At 39.6% G+C, this 21,066-nt stretch overlaps 2 protein-coding genes across 5 annotated transcripts in view; one reads left to right on the plus strand and one right to left on the minus strand.

The window, feature by feature from the left end:
- Rab27b (RAB27B, member RAS oncogene family) overlaps positions 1 to 11,794 on the plus strand; it is a 145,497-nt gene extending 133,703 nt beyond the window's left edge. For all 3 annotated transcript variants that reach the window (XM_050121704.1, XM_050121705.1, XM_050121706.1), the window contains 3 exons: positions 906 to 1,009; positions 3,694 to 3,817; positions 6,119 to 11,794. In XM_050121704.1, the coding sequence (XP_049977661.1) occupies positions 906 to 1,009; positions 3,694 to 3,817; positions 6,119 to 6,308 (418 nt within the window). In that variant the 3' untranslated portion in view covers positions 6,309 to 11,794. The remainder of the gene's footprint in view (positions 1 to 905; positions 1,010 to 3,693; positions 3,818 to 6,118) is intronic.
- A 4,928-nt stretch (positions 11,795 to 16,722) lies between these two features.
- The window catches only part of Ccdc68 (coiled-coil domain containing 68), a 35,686-nt gene continuing 31,342 nt past the window's right edge, over positions 16,723 to 21,066 (minus strand). The window contains exons 10-11 of one of the 2 annotated variants that reach the window (XM_050121741.1): positions 19,083 to 19,159; positions 16,723 to 17,081 (exon numbers count right to left, since the gene is read on the minus strand). In XM_050121741.1, coding sequence (XP_049977698.1) covers positions 17,024 to 17,081; positions 19,083 to 19,159 — 135 coding nt within the window. In that variant the 3' untranslated portion in view covers positions 16,723 to 17,023. Of the gene's footprint in view, positions 17,082 to 19,082; positions 19,160 to 21,066 lie in introns of those variants that run through there. The other variant, XR_007588652.1, reaches the window with a different exon arrangement.

Raw genomic sequence — 21,066 nt, forward strand, 5'->3', positions numbered from 1 at the left:
CTTGGCTTGCCTCTAACAAACAGAGCCCACTGGAGAAATAAGATGGTTACCAAAAAACTATACATGACTCTGTTCTTATCTGTCTAGAATCCTTATATTTAAGCTTTCTCAGGCTTTATTTGTAAATTCTTGCCAAACGTTTGGTCATCATTTGTAGATGGCAATTTCCTTCCCACCTGGTCCCACATAATCACACAGTAACTATACTAATTATAACACTGTTTGACCAATGGCTCAGGCATATTCCTAGATAGCTCTTGCATCTTAAATTAACCCATTTATACTAATCTATGTATCTCCATGAGGTTGTGGTTTACCGATAATGTTCTGACATCTTTCTCCTTCAGCAAGTACATGCTATCTTTTCAACTCCACCTACTCTTTTCCTGTCTATCTATCTATCTATCTATCTATCTATCTATCTATCTATCTATCTATCTAAACTCTGTATGGATTTCCCACCTAGCTTTACTCCGCTAAGTCACTGACTAAAACAGCTTTATTCATCAACCAATAAAAGCAACATATATACATAAGGACATCCCACATCAGAAAAGTCTAAGTTAAAGTCCACTATAAATGGGCTAAGATTTTAATTGTGACCCAGAGGAGGCCATCAGTCAAAAAAGAAAAAGATTCCAAGAGACCAGAGTGGCAAGTTAGTGACCAAATAGAATTCTCTAACAGTGCCATAGCCCCATAGAACCTGAAAGGGGTCTTAAAAAAAAACAATCTGCAAGGAGATACCCTCTCCCTGCCCTAAATCCATCTTCTGGCCTAGTCACATGTCCATAGAGTAAGGAAAGGGGTTGCCGTGGAGACAGCATGGATGTCTGGGAAACTGTTATTGGTCCTGCGAGTATGAGTTTGTAAGCTGAGAACCAGTCACTGTGCTTTGTTGGCAGGTTCCGGAGTCTCACCACTGCCTTTTTCCGAGATGCCATGGGCTTCCTGCTAATGTTTGACCTCACCAGTCAACAGAGCTTTCTGAATGTCAGGAACTGGATGAGTAAGTGGGCTTAGTGATACTCATGGATGGCTGGTTTGGGACTTTGCAACTCTTTTTGCTTGCCTGCCTTGTGGGAGCGCAGTCACAAATTAACTCTGAGAAGGTGAGCGGAGTATGCCCTGTGTCACCTTCAGAGGGGTGTTGTGTCAATAAGCAACATGGGTTGGAATTCTGTTTTCCTTGGACACTTTCCTTAGAGGCAGCCCTAAAGTTTTCAGTATTGTGGTGAAGCAGACATTAATTACATTTGTCCAGTAAGTCCCGAGAATTTTTACAAGGTAAAAGAAAGCATGCATGGTGTTAAACTTGAAGAGGCAAGACAGAGAGAACATTTACAGTGTTTCCTGGGAGGCGACACTAGCACTCAGAGAAGCTCACAGGTGAAAGTGCAAGCCAAACTCGGAATGCTTCAAGGAATAGGTGGCCATGTTGACAAGGCATGGTGCAGGGACCACATAGCTCTCCCAAGGTTTTACTTGAATGAAATGTTGTTGAAGGGGAATGAGTAGGATGCTCAATCAGTGAAGTGCTTGCTGTGCATGCATGAGGACCTCTGTTCAATCCCCAGACATGTGCAAAGGTGGCAATAGTGGTAGTCTACTCCCAGCGCTAGAGACGTGGAGATGGGAGTTTCTCCAGGGCTCCCTGGACAGCCACTAGATTCACTAGATCTCAAAGGTATCTCAAGAAACAAGTAGACAAATGACACCCAAAAAGTAGGATGCCATTGAGTTTTGATCTCTAAAGGAAAGCATATATTGGTGCATATACATCTATATACCCATATGAATGTATATATGCTTATATGTATATACACACCCATATGTATATATGTGCATACACATGACATATGCAAAAAATCAGTAATTAAGTTGTTCAAACATGAAGGCAATTCAAATAGAGAAATGTCCAGCCTCAGTCCCTAGCTCCTTTCTCAGAAGCCCTCAGAGCCTATGACTTTATATTAAGCTTGGAATGAAAGTCAAAGCCCTTCAGCTACCTCCATATAAACCTTGAATCCTGACTGTTCCTTCTTCCCGAGTCTCTAATTACTGACCCTCAGCCACACTCAGAGAACCAAAACCCACTTCCTCCTAAAGATACTCACCCTTCCTGTCCCATCTGCCTGGATTTCTCTTCTGTAAGTTGATATCCCTGTGATACTTCCTTCCCGCCCCAGACATGCCGAGACTTTATTTCTCTCTTCTGAGACCTTTCCTGAGCTTCCCCTTTATCTAATGCAGTTCTCGTCATCACTCTCTGTTCTCTCAACACCGTATTGTTCATTTGGACGCTGCTACCACCCAGCGTCTGTGCAGGTTTTTGTGTCTTTTATTATTTCCAGCACAGAATACATGCACTGAGAAAGAGTAGGCTTCACCTATTGGTTCCAGTGTAACACTCTGCACCTTCCCTGGCACATGGTGTATGTTCAGGCTCTTGCTACATCCGTCTGTCTATATTGCTACATTTCTACTTACAAACACATTATACACAATTAATAATGCAGCAAATACAGCTAGGTAAAATTAATGATGCACTAAATATAGCAATAGGCAAAGTTTTTGTATGTGTTTTGAATGTGAATTCAGTAACCAGTTGCAGCCAATAGGGAAAATATCAACAAAACCCGACTTTCTTAATTGCCTCTCCAAATTACTGTTTACCCTAGGATCTGTCTTTATTTCTTTTGAATGTTGTATGTCCTTATCCAAATTCTGGTACCATGATTAGATTCTTTTGAGACAAGGAACTAATAAGATTATTAGTTTCTTTCGGAGTATGGTTTGTTTGTCATTTTTCAAGGCAGATGGTCCTCTCCCTCAAGTCTCCCGGAAGATATTATTGGGATTTAAGATAATTAATTGGCATGTCTAATAACCCCTGAGTTTCTAACACTCAGATCATTGATACTGCAGGATAAATCTTTATGTGCCTCTTCCTGTCCTGGGTACGTGACATATAGCAGGCCTTAATGACGTGGAAGATACAGGTGGTCTCTCTTTCCCACCATTTCCTTCCCTCACTTCCTCCTTTCCTTTTCTTCTTTCCACTTCATGCTTTCATTTTTTCCTTTGTTTGTTTTCTCTATCTCCTATTCTCTCTCTCTCTGTCTCTCTCTGTCTCTCTCTCTGTCTCTCTCTCTCTCTCACACACACACACACACACACACACACATGTTTGCCTCAAGAAAGAGAAAAAAAAGATTTTATCTTAAATTTGTTTTTGCATGAATTTTAGGGTTTTCAAGAACTGTTCATTCCATAGATCATCACTTTGATGTCAGGAGAGGGGACCAGAGCCGTCATCTAATGGAGCAAATGAACGTACATGAAAAACATGTTCTAGCATCTGCAAGTGAAAGGTTTAGATCCAGCCTGATATTTGCATCTGAGGAACCAATGACAGGAAGCCACTTGGGTCAGAGGGGTAAGCTCCCAGGTATAGGTGAGCATGTTTAGGTATTGGTTCAGGTGTTTCCTGTGTTCCATTCAGCATCACTATCCGAAACTTGTGAGGCATCGGTTCCATTTTATAGATATAGAAACTATGAGGAGAGATGACTGAGCTGATCAGCGAGGAGCAATTGGGTTAGGAATCTGGAGTAGGAGCAGTACTTTGACATCATTTGCTCGGGACTAAATCACTGCTTTCATTTGCTTTTTTTTTTTCTTTTAACCAAGCCCAACTACAAGCAAATGCTTACTGTGAAAACCCAGATATAGTATTAATCGGCAACAAGGCAGATCTACCAGACCAAAGGGAAGTCAACGAACGGCAAGCCCAGGAGCTGGCTGAAAAATATGGGTAAGTCAGTTTCACTGGGAACCATCTGACCTCGTACACGGGGGAAACAGAGCCATGAAATAGACAGCTGAAGGACTCCCCTTGGATCAGAAAGAGCAGGGAATTAAAAAAGACTTCCCAGGCAGGGGAGATGGCTCACTGGGGAGAGTGGGGACCTCAGTTTGAATCCCTAGCACCCATATAATAGCTGGCTATGGTGGAATGGGCTGCAACCCCAGTGCTGGCAAAAGAGATGAAGTTCATTGGTCACCCAGTCTAGATAAATCAATGACTCCACTCACAAGCAAGCAAGCCTAAACACACACACACATACCTTCCAGAAGTCATATTAATAAGAACATCTAACATGTATTGAGTCTTTATCATGCATCTGCAATTGTTGCTAGACGTTGGCTCATTGTGCTCCTCATAGCCATGTGTAGGTGATACCGGAGTCACCACCTTTTTATAAGAGGGGAGTCATAGAATGATTAAGCACTGTGTAGAAGACTAAGTAGCTACTAAGAAGCACAGCTAAATTTAGTCCAAGGAATCTAGATCAAGGCTTATAATTGTAAACTATGGAGCTTACTGCCTCTCACTTAACAGTCCCTTAGGTGAGACAGGAACAGTATCTGATGCAGCCATCTTCCTAAGTAGACTTGGCTGGCAGCTGGAAATGAACTCAGACAAAAGCAGCCCACGTACTCGCAGGTGGCATGAATCTGTCAGTGACTATTAATCTTTAAGCGGTTGTATCATCGGCCAGAAAGAGCTCATTTGGATCGTTGAAGTTTTGATCTTCTTGATGCTGTTAATTCCAAATAAAAGCAGCTTACATTCCTATGAGTATTATATTCAATGTATGTGGCATTTTGAGACCAATTTCTAGGTGATTGGCCAGAGGGAAGTAAAATGGTAGCCGTGTTGCAGACCATGAAGTGGTCTTGGTGCTGCCAACCCCTGGTTTAGGCATTTCTCCTCCTGGTTTTGTTTACTGAACTGTGTTAAAGCAGTGAGGATGCCTTGGCTTCAGCTTGCTGACTGCCTCCTCTAATGGTCTCCCGCACAGCGTGAAAGAACTCACCAGGGTTTATTTAGTGAAATCAAGCCAGCAAACTAGCAAGCAAACAAGGTTTCCAACTTCACAACAAAAACTGCCACTGGGATCTCTTTGCCAGCCGTGTATTGCATGGCATTCACTTGTGTGTCTAGTATCTCCTCTGATATCCTCATTTAAAAAAAAATTCTCATTAAATCTTGTGTAAGACTGCTTCCTCTTGAGAAGTCCCTTACAATGGCTGGGTGGTTCTCTTTTCCCTAGGTACCTCTCTTTCTGTTAACCCTCACACTCAACTTAAATTTATGCCAAAATCTTTGTTCTTAAAGAATAAAACTTTAAAACGTAATTCCATCATTTCCCTGTATATAAACACAACCCGCTGAGTTTGTTTAGTGTTGTCTGTGTGTATATTAGAGGCAGTGGGGCTGACCTGTCGGAACTGGATAACCATTTAGGGTACTCATCTCTGGGGAAGACTAATTCTCCCTCTCTTAGCAGTCCTTAATCAACTATCGCTCTTCATCTATGGGTGCCCCCCCCCTGCAATTTCCTGTCCACACTGACATTTCAAATGGTGCTGTCATTTCCCAGCTTTTATTTAGGTAGCCATATTGTTGAGGTATCATGGACATAGTTTCCCTGTCATTTCTAGGAGACAAAATCTTGTTGCAGACTTCCTGGTCCTTAATTAACGTCATCTGTCGGACTGCAAAGATGGCTTAGTCATGAAGAACACTTGGCACTATCTCAGAGAACCGGTTTGGTTTTGAGCATCCATGTCAGGTGGCTTATAACTACCTGTAACTCTAGCTTCAGGGGTTTTGACACCTTCTTCTGGCATCTTTAGGCATATGCACACACACACACATACACACACATGTACATACATGGATATGTATACACCAATAAATAAAAATAAAATCTTTTTAAAAATAAACCCCAAATCTGCTTTAAAATGTTTTGTATAAGAATATTACAATCTGCAGTATTCAAAAATATAGTAAAGTTCACAATGTCACAATCTGGTGACTGTATTTATTGATGGTAACAATATTCTTGAAGAATGTGGAACTTTGGATAGTAATAAGACATAATAGCCTTATGAAATGATACATTTGTTAATTAGTTAGAGTCAATCTCTCTATGATGCATATGTACCTCAAAATAACATGTTATATATGATTCATGTATATAATTTTACAGGTCAGTTTGAAAAATCTGGGTTTTTGTTTGTTTGTTTGTTTGTTTCTCTATGTTAGCATACCATACTTTGAAACAAGCGCAGCAACAGGACAGAATGTAGAGAAGTCTGTGGAAACCCTTCTGGACTTAATAATGAAGAGAATGGAACAATGTGTAGAGAAGACACAGGTCCCGGACACTGTCAACGGCAGAAGTTCTGGAAAGCTGGATGGGGAGAAACCATTGGAAAAGAAATGTGCCTGCTAGGGACACTGCTAGGAGCCTGTGATGAAGAGTGTGCCCAAGTAGTACATCCTGAAGTAATGCAAACCACAAAGTTGTGGTTGACTAGACCACGAGCAATGGCATGTCTTTCTCTTCCTGCCCCAATCTATTTTAATAACCCAGAATCGTCACTAGTATTTAAAGAACCGTACTGTCCACCCGAGTCCCTTCCAAACAAAAGAGAAAATTTTCCTAGGGTGGTCTCACCATCGTGGATGATTGGTTGGATTTTTTGTCAAGAAGTTGTGTATATGAGAAGAAGTATTGATGAGTTTTAAAATTAAGCACATATTACTATCAGCCTGGAGAAAGGACTAGGCTAACTAAAAAAAGAATAGGAAAAATGATTTTTGTTCGCTGCTACTTATATGGAGTCTGATTCATACTTCTATATTTGCACTGGGGAAGACATAGTCCTAAAAATGGACACCTAACAAAGAATTCCATGTGACTTATTAATAAGGCTACATTTACCCCGTAAGCTGCACTGGTAAGGCTGTGAGTGGGTGAACATTAGACTTACCGTAGGAAATTGTGTAATAATGCCGTTTTTATATTTTTCACAAATGACAGAAAGACAAGAATAGGACCATGGATGAAAAAGTGTAAGAGACATTCCCTGGAGAAAAATGAAACATGTAAATATGGCAGTGGAATAGGTAAAATGAAATGGATCTTTGAGAAAAGTCTGAGAAAGTCACTTAGCCAAATTTCACTGAGGCAGATTAGAAGCTGTCATTACCAGCTGAGACTGGAAATGCCTCTGAGGCTCCAATTCAAATGATTCAGACTTTTAGCACAGCTTCTCATGGTGCCCAAGGTCACATTTTAGTTCTATTTTTCTATCAAATTCTTATAAGGAGTCACAAGAAAAAATAAATCATATTTATTGAATATACCTTAGAAATGTAGTCAAGAAAACTTAAGATTTAGTTTTAACGTTTCTAAATAAAAAAATTGTTGGTGGTAGAAAATAAAGAGTGATTATTAATTGTGAGTTTTGCTTCATTTCAAAGCAACTAGAAATTCTAAGTTGTGTATTTTCCCTCTTAACCACACTCACCCCTACGTCGAAGCAGTTACAGCAATGAATATATGTTTATGGATCAATAACTCCAAAATAATTATGGACCGGTAACTACAGTCATCCTGGAGTTTCATGCCATCAGTCACCAGAAATTGGTGATGCCTCATTCTTTTTTATGATGTTTTTATGTTGTCAAGAGGAAAAATGACTAGAGTCGAGATGTACTTTAGAAAATAACAGGAATGGATCTGTGTTTCATCTCACTAAAACCATAGCCAGTGGCTTTATTTTTCCTTGAAGCTGTCTTTTCTTTCTGGAATTAACCACAGAATTATTTACCTTTGACTTATTCTTATCATTGTGAAAACTCATATTCTATTAGTTTTAATTAATGTTAATTTGACGTATATATAAGCCAACCCTATCAAAGTGGTATTTAAATTTTTTAATTAATTTTACCAATAACAAAGACAAATTGCTTCGATGTTTCTGGTTGTTTTTTTTTTTTTTTTTGAGCTTGCAATTGGTGACAGGATAGTTTAAAACGTGTTTCAGTCTTAAGAGTTTGCATACCTTGCCTCCTTTAAAAAGTTACAAACGTTGCAAAGTAAAGCCCAAGGGTCATCTTAAAACTCTTCCTGCTTACTTCCATCTGTTGTCCAGTTTCAGAAACACCAACAGAGCCAAGGACGTGGCGACATAAAATGTTTTTAAGATAAGTTAGAATTGTGCCACTAATCAACGCAACGTAGAAGCTTGTACGGGATTCACCCTTAGTGAGTTCTCAGTGCCAACAGCCCAACACCTCCAACCTCTTTGAATGATTCTAGGTTAGTATTCCCTTCCATTCCCACTGTCTGGGATTTTCTTCTCAATCTCGACGTCTGTGCCGTGAAGGGAGAAAGCTACGTTTGCAGCATAAAGTGGAAAGAAACGCCCACAGCTGTGCCGAAATCTGATGAATGTCTTGATGTCAATATATCTATTTCTAATTTTGATTCAGATTGTGCCAGTATTTCCATACCAGGGAACGATTGAGTCATATAATGGTGAAGGAATTTCACCTTCCCATTGGATGGTTTCTGACTGTGTTCTAGTTACATGATTGATTTGCTAATGCCCAGATTAGCAAGAGTCCATCCATCATTGCCAGAATGAGTACTCTCCAGGACTTGCTGTAAGAGCATCATGGATAACTGGAGCATGAAGCAGAGGGCAGTGGTACCTATGAATATGGAAATGTGCCTGTAAGAGTGACAAGTATTGGGTAATAAACTCAAGAGGGCTGACATTTCAAACTGCCAACAATGAAAATAGTCTACTTACAAACCCTTAGTCTAGAAATACTTCTGTCTGTAAACTTTGATGTCTGACCTTGAAATCTGTTTGACTATTGTTAGAAATTCCTTCTCCTATGATTTACAGTTGCTAATTCAATAATTTCATTCTATAACTTCAAATCGACCTGGTGCCATGAATATTCTGCTTTAGAGAAGTCCGTATTTTTTTTTAATCTCACTACATGTTCGTTCAGCTGTTTCCTCCTCCTAATTACCTCCCAAATGCTTTTTGGTGAACTATATTGTGTTTTGCGAGGTATACAGTGCACATGGTTCTTCTTTCTGATACAGAGCCCAAGTCTAGACTGTTTACACAGGCTGATGTTTACATTGCCCAAACTCAGTGCCTCAAATACCTCTGCGACCAGTTTCGTCTCAAACCACATAACTCCATTTCTTTAATCTTAGTTCTCCGAAAGGCCTCACAGAGACAATAATATGGTGGAAAGCAAGTTGATACTGTCAGCAAAGAATGAAAGAAAATTGCTGGAATCTGGAGATTATTACTCCCTCCTCCTAACCTATCCCTGATTAGACATTTCTTGAGAGCAACCGTAGATTTTTATAATGCCATTTTTAATCTAACACAAGAATGGGCTTTTGAAAAATATGCAAAATAGTGAAGAGAACATACTATCGGTTTGATTATCCTAACAAGTTGTTACTAGGCGGAGAAAGTGCTACGAGTTGGGGAATGAACTTGGATCTCTCTGTAATACTTTCAAAATTCATAATTTACTACTTTAGACAATTTGCTATCAATTTACTGCAAAAAAAACTCCACAAAAGCTAGCAGTTTCTAAAGTAATTATATGTCAATTTTTAACCAGATGGGACATTCTATGCATCAGTAGGTGATTTTGTTCTACTGTACAGAGATTACTTGCCAACCTGTACAGATAAGGTGAATGGTTAAGAGCTTAAATCAATATGGTGTTGTCTTTTGTATCAAGGAAAGAAAGAAGGGAAGAAAGAAAGAATGAAGGAAGGAAGGAAGGAAGGAGAGAGAGAGAGAGAGAGAGCTTGATTGTAAATAACAGCTTGACAACATTAAAGTTCTGTAATAACAGCCTCATTCCAAATATTGAAAGCTCTGGAGTGAGTCTGCTGGGATTCGATGGATTTTATGGGACTGGCGCATCTTCTCGTTAGCATCTGAGGCAGCTTTGTGCATTGATCCTGTGTGTGCCTAGACAAAGTGAACAACCAGAGCACCTATGAAGGAGACCATTTACTCTTCTATACTTCCTATCTCTCTAGAAAGAAAAAATATGCCTTCCTTGCTGTGTATCACACCCAAAATGAGGACCAATTGTCATCCATGGAGGATTTTAGAGTTATGTTCCAACACTCAACCTATAAAGAACTAGCATTCTAAGTATCTGGCTTACTAAGATATGTAGTAACTCCTTAAAGGTCTGGGATATGTAAGATCAGAGGTATGGCATCTGAGTAGGTATGTCTGGGACTTCGGTTTGGTCTTCAGGCAATAGAGGCTCAGGGAGAAGAAGGGGGAGCTAAGTTTAGCCAAAGTGATAGAAAACTTGGTTTTTATTTTCTGCTACCAAGCTTTGCAGCACGGAAAGTGGCATTGTAAATCCAAATATTTTATAGAAAGCTTTACCATTTCTAAGATGCCAAGAAACTCACTGTGGTTGCCTAAGAATTCACTCTATAATATTTTCTTCCTGATATTTGACCACAGTGATGTCAGGTCATTTCTCAGGTGACCAGAGATCTGAGACCCGATAATGAGTATTTGGTAGTAACTGAGAGTTATCTCAATGCATGGAGCTGCCTGTCTTATAGTATAGAAATGACAAACACTGTCAGGTATAGAGAAGATTTTATAAAAGAAAAATATTGACATTGAAGTCTTGAGTGGGTCCAAGCACAATGACGTTATTGATGGAGAACTATGAAAGAAAATTAAGAGTGATAAGCTAGCTTGTTCAGGTATTTCAATATAGGATATCATGAAGACGGCCATGGGTTCACTTAGGTAGAGAAAAAAAAGTTTTAACATTTTAAAACTATATCTGTGGAGATATTTTCTTTTTCTTTTTATCCACTTAGTGGAGTTTGTGCACTTAGACCTAAGCTAAACAAAATGAAAGACTACCAAATATTTAGGATACTTAGCAATATTTTATTTACTACATGTAAGTCTGAGATTCTTAATAAATAATGTTTTCATTTTCAAGCAGTAATATTTAAAGATACGTTGTTGCCACGTTCTTTAAACCAACAGTTTACGACTGAGATGCTTTATAATTTCATATATGAAAATATCGTTAAGAAAAAATAATGAGAAAAAACTAAGGTAAAACATTAGTACCAAAAGGGTAGAACTACTTAAAAGGACGTCAATTTTTCAGGAATGCTTTTGGCTTAAATTTGCTTCTCTGCCTGTATTCCTTTCTCAGAGTTCATCTACATTGTGTCTAGTGCCTTTTGGCCAACTTAGTCATTCAAGATCCTTGGTAAATCCTACAGGAGCCAGCGCATCTGGCCTTCACTGACTGGCTCCCCAATTAACCAGCAACTGTTGTCCACATATCAAATGCTATATATAGGAAGGGACTCATTCATATATGCTTATCATTTTGTTCCATGTGACTCTTGCCCATATGTTCTTTGATGGAGAGTCTGTGGTAGTAAATAAAATGGCCAGAAAAGACAGCTTCAGGACCATGTGGTTTCTCTCATACAGAGCTTAACGAACATTGAGTAACTCATAGGGTTCAAGTTAGGTTCAACAAAAATGTATGGGAGAAACTGTTCCCTTTCATAAACAGACACCATTATCATAAACTAAGAATAATAAATTTGCTCCTAACTTGGGCCACTTGTCATTTTAAGATGAACAGCAGAACCATCACAATAATTGTAGTAGGCTGCTAAATGGATTGTCAGTCACCTTGAGGTCACTATATTTGATTGAAAATGTAGACTGTATCTTACTGTTGAAAAAAATGGGAGCTCTGTTTCAATTCATGTGTCATCTTATATTTCTTTCAAGGAGACCAGTTAGATTCAACGTAGGATATTACAAGTTGGTTAAAAACCCCATGTACAAATAAAATTTTATGTCTAAAGGATTCTTGTATTTGAACTTAAGAGAAATATATTATCCTGCTTTACTTTATATGCTAAAAGGAGGTTTTTATGACAACACTGAAGTGAAGTGTTTCATGGTGTCTCGGCAATTTCCGTTCCAGTAATATTATCCGTCTCTTTAACCTGAGCATGTTTGTTTTGTCTGCTTTCTATTCAGATCTCAGTTTTGTCTAATGCTTTTAGTGTAACTGAAGACTTTGAGTGTGGATTTTCCAATCCAGGCAGTGGTTCCTGACAAACACTGTTAGGTCATTATTTGTTGTATCCAAGTTCCAGTGGCTTCAGAAATCATAGTCGCCCACGAGTTTGTGATGTCTGGGTTTGAGTAGTATTGTTGAGAATTATACACAGTGACTGTTCCTGCACACTTTTCAAATAAAAACATGTTTTTATCAAGTTTTCTGTGTATTCAGATCAACATTGTGTGCGCGCCGATGTCGGATGCATGAAGGGTGGAAGGCAAGATACAGACACCAGCATGAAGTGTTTGCAACATTAAAAATGGAATCCGTTTGGAGGAGGGTAAATGTTGAATTCATCCCAGTGACTTTTATTCATGTCTCTAAATGTCCTTATTCATTATTTAAAAGCTGAGCTTTCCAATTAAAATTCTCTAATGGTTTTGACTGATGCAGTCATTAAAATGAGTTCACAGGTTGAGGTGTTCTGTAGTTCATAAACACTTTTTTGTTCCTTACCCATAACAAAATGCTGCACTATAATGGGCTCCACTTTGGTCACAGACTTGCTTGAAAACTGGCAGTTCAAGGACCGTTCTAAACCACAGCCACCCAGCTTCAAATCTCATTTGCCAAAGTTGCCCTGTTCCCAGAGTCAGTCTCTTTCCATATGCTGCTTAGAGAGGCTTTGCCAAGATAATGATGAGCTTTTAATTTAAAGACCAGCAAGGCTCCCTGTGCAAGTTCGGAAATTCTTGGCCTCGCTAGTTTGACTTTACTGCCCAGCATTGCGTTGGGTACGGCAGACCTTCTGACCTCATCCTCGATCAGTCGATACAAATCTCGAAGGTCTTGCTTTCTAAATGTTTTATAGAATTTTTTTTTAAGGCATAGTATGTGCCATATCGCGAGATAAACCAGAGAATCCCGACATTTGTTGTCTGTAATTAGGGGACCGCTGTGTTTAAACTGTATTCATGATAAGTTGTATTATCCAGTTCTCCAGTCTAAGGAAAAATTTACTTTATGTGTTACTGCTTCTGCGGAAAAATCAACCAAAAGAAGAACGTGGGCATTGCTATTCTGTTGGAGAATGCACAAAAGCAGCACACACGGAGGCTTAGAGGCCAGTGCCACACACTGATTAGGACTTCACTGAGCCAGTCTGCTCCCTGGAGGGGTTTTCTTATGCTAATTGCATTTCTGCAATCATCTTTGCTTTGCACCAGTTTCTTAAATCTCTAAAAGATGAGGAACTCTTTTATACTAAGTGTCCAAAGGCAACACAACACAACAAAGCAAAACAAAACAAAAATAAAAAAAAAAAAAAAAACAGAAACAACTGCAAAGTTGCAGCAGACCTCCTCGGTGTGTTTGATTCATGAGAGGAACTCCATAATGCCTGCACTCAGCATGGAAAGCTACCCAGACAGAGCAATAAAGAGGCCTGTTGTTTAATGCACTGGACGCAGATACGTACCGCCCTACTCCCACCCAGAAACCCAGGCCGTTTTTCCTCCTCTTCCTAGAGAAGGGTATCATGAGGCCATTGGAGCAGTATAAAACAAGACGACTTAAAGGAGCCATTTAGGCATAGTTTGCCCCCCCCAGGACCCCTTCCAGAGAAAACTGAAAGAAAAGGGGGACCATACAGACTCCTAAAAATTTTTAGCTTCCCCAACACTGAATTTAAAGGAATTAGATAAAAGGGTTTACATCAAATAAGTTTCAGTGTGGAAGGGGATTTGTGTATGAAGATGATAGATCTTGATGTTTGGTCCCTAGGCCATGGACACCCAGACTTTCACTCCTTGCTGACTTGTGGGCCTGCCTGAGCATCAAGCAGAACCATTTTCTGGTCCAATAGTAGTATCTGCTCCCCTTACTTTCTGCTCTTCCTGTTTTTACTTAAATATGCATTCAAGGAGAAGCATTCCAATTTACACGACTGCCCTGTTTAAACCATCCATGTATAGTATTACTATATCACCCCATCTGAAAGCCATCCTAGCAACTGCTTGTCCCTGTAGGCAGCTTTATATTTTCTTTACAATTCATCAGACTTCCCTGTCCTTAGAATGTACGCTTCTCATGGATCCCAGGGCACCAAGCATTTAAGGCACGCACTTACTTACACTGAGCCACACCACCACCCTATCAGATATTTTTTAGGAAAATAGAGACATTTATTTGGATGACTACCCCCAGAGTACATGATTCTAGCAAGAAAGTTATCACAGGCAATGCCCTTGCTTCTCTCAACCAGGTCTTTGTACAAACAGAAGTCTGCCTTCTTGAAATTATCTTCCGTGGCAGACAGTTGGCCAGTGTTAGAGTCCAGGCAAAGAGACCTCTATTGAGACGTTTACAGATGCCCAAGGACAAGAATTACAGCGTGACTGTAGTTGTTGAGCCTTAGCTCTCAGAGAGAAGAAGAGCGCCCTGCATTCACTGTACCAGCAGATAGGGAAGTATTACCCAAAGCTAACCTCTCATTAACCTTAAAGCAAATGCTTAACTCCTTGTAGTTTTACCTTGGTCTGTTGAAGCAAGAAGTTTATTCCTTGTATTTTACCCTCAGAGATAGTATAGAATGTAATCCTTAGAGCCAAAAGGGCTCCTTTCAGTCAGCTAACATCTGGCGAAAGTGCTAACACCAAACACCACACACTTCATTTGTTTATTTACCGTTGTTGCCTAGTCACCCTCTACTCCCTCTGCTAGCTGGAGAATAGCTGCACACTGAGGGAAAAGATGATTCTTGCCTTGCTCCTGGTTTTCCCTGATTATAATCTCTAGCTCGATTACCCAGTTACATTTAAGATAACAGCGAAAGCACACACATTCCCTTCACAGATTTCCCAAATAATTTATCCTTTCCCTCCCTTAATTAACCTCCTTTCCCTTTAAGAAGTTCCTGGAGGCTTCAACTACCCCCACCTTGAGCCACACAGTTATGGCTGACAGTAAATGCTTTGTGTAAAACTTTTATGTGTTTCTTGACCTTGAGCGATTCCAGCCTTGCCCCCGGAAAAGGCTGGAGAATTGCTGATTGTAAGTGTATATAGTTGGAAACTTGCAGCACCACAGAATAAAGAGCACTTAAAATGAAGGGCATTAGCTATCGGTGTAAAGTATTATAGAAATCTTTTATACCCCTTTCACCCCTGAGAAGAATTCCATTTTTGGGACCCTGGGTAGGGGCTGGAGCCAGTCTCATAGCCCCTACAGTATAGCTTGGGGTTCTTGAGGGACTCCTAACAGTGGGAGCAGGGGCTGTCTCTTACTCTTTATCCTGCTCTTGGGACCCTTTTTCCTTTGACTGGGCTGCTTCATCTAGCTTTAACATGAGGGGATGTGCTTACTCTTATTATAAATTTGATGTGCCACGTTTGATTTATATATCTGGGAGACTCTTTTCTGAAGGGAAAGGGTGAATCTAGGGGAAAGAGGGGTTGGGAGAGGGACTGGAAGGTGAGGAAGGAGGGGAAACTTCAATATATTGTATGAAAGAAGAATTAAAAATAACTTTTGCAACATTTCAAGAACTGCAGTACCTGGATGGATTTATAAATACATCACTTTACCTCACCGTACATGCCTTTAAATACTTAAAGCATAATACTTATATTTCATATGGCACATGGACAGACTGGAAGCATCTTTCCTGAGAGGATAACCAAAGGCCTCAGGGAAAGTGTCCTTTCAAGTGACTGTACTGGCTAGTATTATGTCAGCTTGATACAAGCTAGATTCATCAACGCGGAGGGAGCCTCAATTAAGAACCAGCTGTAAGGCATTTTCTTAATTAGTGATGAATGCAGGAGGGCCCAGCACATTGTGGGTGGTCTGAGGAAAAAGCAGGCTGAGGAAGCCATGAGGAGCAAGCCAGTAAGCAGCACCCCTCCATGGTCTCTACATCAGCTCCTGCCCTCACATTCCTGTCCTGTTTGAGTTCCCGTCCTGACTTCCTTCAGTGATGAACAGCAATGTGGAAGTGTAATCTGAATAAACCCTTTCCTCCCCCGGTTGTTTTGGTCGTGGTGTTTCATTATAGAAATGTTAACCCTAAGACAATGACCCAGTCTCTCTCTTCACTCAACTGAAGCATTGTATGCTCTCCTCAACATCAGTATTTCTACAATTACGAGTTTGTTTTAACTCATAGCACTCAGAAGACTCAACTTAAATGAAGGCATGTATCAGAATCTGAGTACACTATAACATTGCAACTCATGAATTATGATTCCCCTGGCTGTAGACAGCAGCCATTATTCCACTGGACTGTATTCTTTAGCACTGTGTTCTATCCCTCTGCCTAATAACTTCAGATAACATTGATATCAAGAAGAAAATAAGTAACTAAGCAAAATGCACCAGTTGCATTTTTATGTGTGGAGTTTTCCTCTAGCAATAGAACCTCTGAAGAACAATGACCTTCTAAGACAGTACAAGACAACCAGGCCGCCATGATTCTGAAATTCAGGGGCCACCATTGGCTGTCAGACGAGCCCAGAAGAATCCACTCCATCCTCTTCTCATAAATCAGTAGAGATAAATTCTTCCAATAATAATGGGTCCAGAGATGAGACTGTGCCATGGTAAGATTATTTTTATCTAAAGACTAAGTAAACATATCATTCATGCATACACATTTACACATATCCTTTCACTTAGACATGTAAAAACCACTATCAAAGCTCAAATCCCTTTAGTAAAAAATCTGAGGGTATGGATTCAGATTTTATTTTAATGTGTTAAGTGTAGAGCAGAATTCATCTTCCATCATAGAAAAGCACCTGATTTCTTGTTCTTTTAAGTTAATATTTTTGCAGGGAAGGTTTCTTCTCTCCATTAGACATCTGTTGAATTGCCTGGAATATCACCTTCCTGTAATCTTATTGATGTATAATAAGTTATATTTACATAAACACTGGCATGGTGTCATTTTAACTTCAGAGCTGAAACTGCATTTCAAGGGATAAATAAGATCTACAGAGTCCTTCTCTAGCGGAGCTTCATCCAGCCTGTTCACTTCCGTAGCCTGACCAACATCAGATAGGGAGAGGCCCCTTCAGGCTTCAGTTCACTGCAGAAAAGACAACATACATTACCAGAGTGGAACAAGGCATAGTCTAGTAAGGCAATGATTATACCATCCTTACCCCTATGTCAACTGTCACCATACTGCGAAATATGATCTCAGAGAGAGAGCCATTAATGTATCTATTGTAATGGATACCCTGTGGGAGATAGTGAAATCACATTGGGAAGGCATTCTCATCAGCAATTTCAGCTAGGTTGGATGGGGCAGGAATGAGGAGTAAGAGGAAGCAGAATTAGAGCCTTTCCACTCAGTGGAACTATGCAACAGAGTAAATCGAGAAGGAGAGAACTCAGCTATCTTCTTTTGAAGTATGTTGCAGCTCTATGGAGCCTGAACCTTCTTCCTTACTGTGTAAGTCTAGTATTTAAAACTGTACATGCATGTGCATATATATATATGTGTGTGTGTGTATACACACACATCTATGTAAGTATGCATGTGTTTTGTATTGCAATATGAAACCTTATCTCAAATGGATCACTCTTGTATTCAGCACAAGGGACATCTCTATGCTTTAATGACTCAGGGGTTAAAAAATTTTGAGTGTATTTAGTGAGATATAGAATATAATAGGTCTTGGAAGAAATACAATTAATTTGTCCAGACAAGTTGTAAATGTTATCTCCCTCAAATTAGAATTCCATTGTATACTGGAAAATCCAGGTTTAACTTACCAAACCATACTGCAATTCCATTCTTAAGTAGCTAGCCAACTCTATTTTGAAAATGAAGATCAGACTTTATGCCCTTAACACTGTAGTTTCTATTCTTAAAAGACACAAAATGTCCAGTTTCAACATTTCAGTTAGGAGATTTCTCTTCATTGACTTTTTCTAAGCCATAGAAAGAAAGAAAACTCTTTAAACAGTTATACAAGGCAGGGACCAGAACCCTGAGCATCCTCCCTTCTCCAGGAGAGCCGAGTCCTCTTTGAGCGCCTCTAGGGCTTAATTTCTTTCTTTTCAGAAGTTGCAATGCTAGTGACCAACAAGCTTGAGGATTCAGCACCTGGAGATCTGAGAGGACTTGATTCAAAGCGGCTTCATCTCTACTCCCTAATTATGCACTTCATTAGCAAACTGCATCTTTGTCGCTAGGAGTTTTAAAGAGAGACGAATTCGTCTGAATTCCTAGACTAATGCTAATCATAGCGAGCCTGATTTTCCACCTCAGGCCCTGTGCCCAAGAGTCTAAGAAAATGATACTCTTCCCTGCAGGGACCAGACAGTGGAATTCAAAAGCGGCCAGAACAGGAAGTTTTTAATCACTTTTTAAACGATTCGTGTAATTACAGGCTACGCTTTCTCTTAAGTGAGCATTCCCTAAAGTTTATGGAAATGAGGTTCGAGCCCAGATTCAAATTCTGAATCAGCCAACAACAATAAACATCACACACAAAGAAATTAGTCTGGTTTTCAGTATCATTTTGATTGCTTCCTTGGGTCATCATCACTGCTTGAAACCATCCATTTGTAGCTGGTAGCTGCTGAAGTTACATGTTCTTAGCAGTGCAGAAAGTAAAATGAAATAGGAGGACCCAGTGGTTTCCTGGGAATATTTACAATCTATTTGATTGAGAGCTGACAAGAAAATTTTAGTAAGTACTAACAACTAGTGATTAAAACATCCATTAAGGACAGAGCAGCGGAGGAAGAAGGAGAATGGAGGAAAATTATATGTAATATTTGTAAAGAAAAGTGCTGAAATTAAGGTTGGGCTTGGTTTAAGGCTGAGAAGAGGGGGGAAAGATGTACAATGCATGCACTTAGTAAGTGTTAATATATCCAACCTCAAGTAGGCAGTAGTGGATAAAGCAATCAATTCTGAGCAGTATTTAAGCAATAGATAATGTGGTGGTTAATCTGCAACGTGAACCTGATGGGTTTAGGGGAACTTAGGAGACAGACTTCTGAGGATGTCTTTCAGGGCCTTTCCAGACATGATTTAGGGTGGAAGATGGGGCTGAAGGGAGAAAGACCTTACCTTGTAGAGACAGCCTTAGAAACTGGTGCCTTAGGAATCTCTGTCCAATTTGCCACCTTGGTTTTAAGTTCCTTATTCTAAAATTGGAAGGCAAAGGTACAGAGATCAGACCGCAAATTCACATATAGCCTACATTTTCAATCTTCTCACTCTACTCCCCGCTGGCCTAATACCTACAGAATAATTTTTTGTGCTTATTTTATCAGAACCAAGGAAAACAATATTAAATACAGCTTGAAAATTACATAATGTGCCAAGGGGCTAAACCCTGAGATTCGTCCTCTGAACTATTTTGAGTTTACAGAGATTCCTTCTCATAGGGAAATGAAAATAACCTTAGTGGTACACATGATACTGATTACATAATTATCCTTTTGAAGTGACCACTTGATTATAAACCCTGTAAAAACAAGTATTATTATATAATAATTCTGAGAGATAATACAACTCGTGCCAGCATGTAAGAGGAGATGCTGCTACCGGTCACATTTTCCAGGACAGTCAATCACCATCTATGTGCTGCCATTTAGCTTACTTAGCTTCTTTATATCTGATTTTGTCATCTACATAACAGATTTCTGAAGCACAATTTAATAAAAATTCAGAGAGATAAATTGGGGTTCAATCCAAAGATGCGAAAGCAAAGCAGCCAACTGGCTCTTACCTCGACCTCAGTTCAAAATTGAGATCCTGCTTCCAGGAATCTCAGAATGAGATGTGACTGAGAGCTGTCTCCTCCCATTCTATACTTATATCCCTCTCTAATTCAGAAAATTAGGAAAGAACTTTCCTCAAGACACAGAAATACCACTTTGGGGTATATACCCAAAGGATGCTCAATCAAAACACAAGGACATGTGCTCAACTATGTTCATAGCAGCTTTATTTGTCATAGCCAGAACCTGGAAACAAATGTCCCTCCACCAAAGAATGGATTAGGAAAATGTGGTACATTTATACAATGGGGTACTACACAGCAGAAAAAATAATGACATCTTGAAACTTTCTCTTTCAATGTGTAGGATGCATATTACCACTGAAGTGATAGTAGAAATAAAATAAAATTAAAAACCATTTAATAGATGTCATAAAACAATAAGCAACTGATGATTATAGAAAAGATGTAAAGTAAATCAGAGTGACCGGAATAATTTAGGACATTTTCATATCCATAGAGATTGAACATGAACCTTAAAGACAAAGTGAAACAGGTGAAGTAAAAAAGGGAAAAATTCCATGACTGTGGTAAGCCTGGGACATCAACATCACCTGGGAACTTGCGGACTTAATAAAGCCTCTATCCTCAGGACACCTGGAGTCAGGACCCATGTGCCTGCTGATGAATATGATAAAACTCGGCAGGTCCTTTTAAGGGTCTGTCAACTCTGAGAAGTAGTGGGCTGAGAAAATGCATCACTGTCGCCAGTATGTATTAGACCTGTGAGAAGAGCGTTAAGACAGACGATAGAGCTGCCATCACTAGACACTATTCCATTGTAATCTCAAGAGGTAAGCATATACGTCTCATCCAGAAGATATACTTCCTTTAAGACAAACTGATAATAAACATCATCTCCCTCTTAGGAGACAAATCTAATGTATGCACACAATGAGGCCCATATCTTAGGCCAAGTATGTGACTGAGCAAAGTCTCCACGATCAGTACTCAGTACATGATGATGTAGTTGAAAACTCAGTGTCACATTGACAACTTTGATTGGAATAAAAATATCCTGTGATTGGACAATTACGCAGAAGCTGATGAGAGGACACAGTCTACAGAGTTTATAAAGTTGGTAGGTTTGGAAGTGTTATTCTCTAAGAAAGGGACCAAACTTTTTGTGACAGAATCAGCCAGTGCTGATCAGTTTCATAGTCAGTGGCAGGCTTATCGTTTAAGTGCTAGCTGGTCCACTCTTTGGTATGCCTCGTCCAGATTAGGAGCTGTGCAGAGAAGAAAGTACTGGGAATGAGCTTGGAGCTG

The sequence above is a fragment of the Alexandromys fortis genome, unplaced genomic scaffold, assembly GCF_014885135.2.
Source record: "Alexandromys fortis isolate MF-2015 unplaced genomic scaffold, M_Fortis_MF-2015_v1.1 scaffold_202, whole genome shotgun sequence".
Lineage (NCBI taxonomy): Eukaryota > Metazoa > Chordata > Mammalia > Rodentia > Cricetidae > Alexandromys > Alexandromys fortis.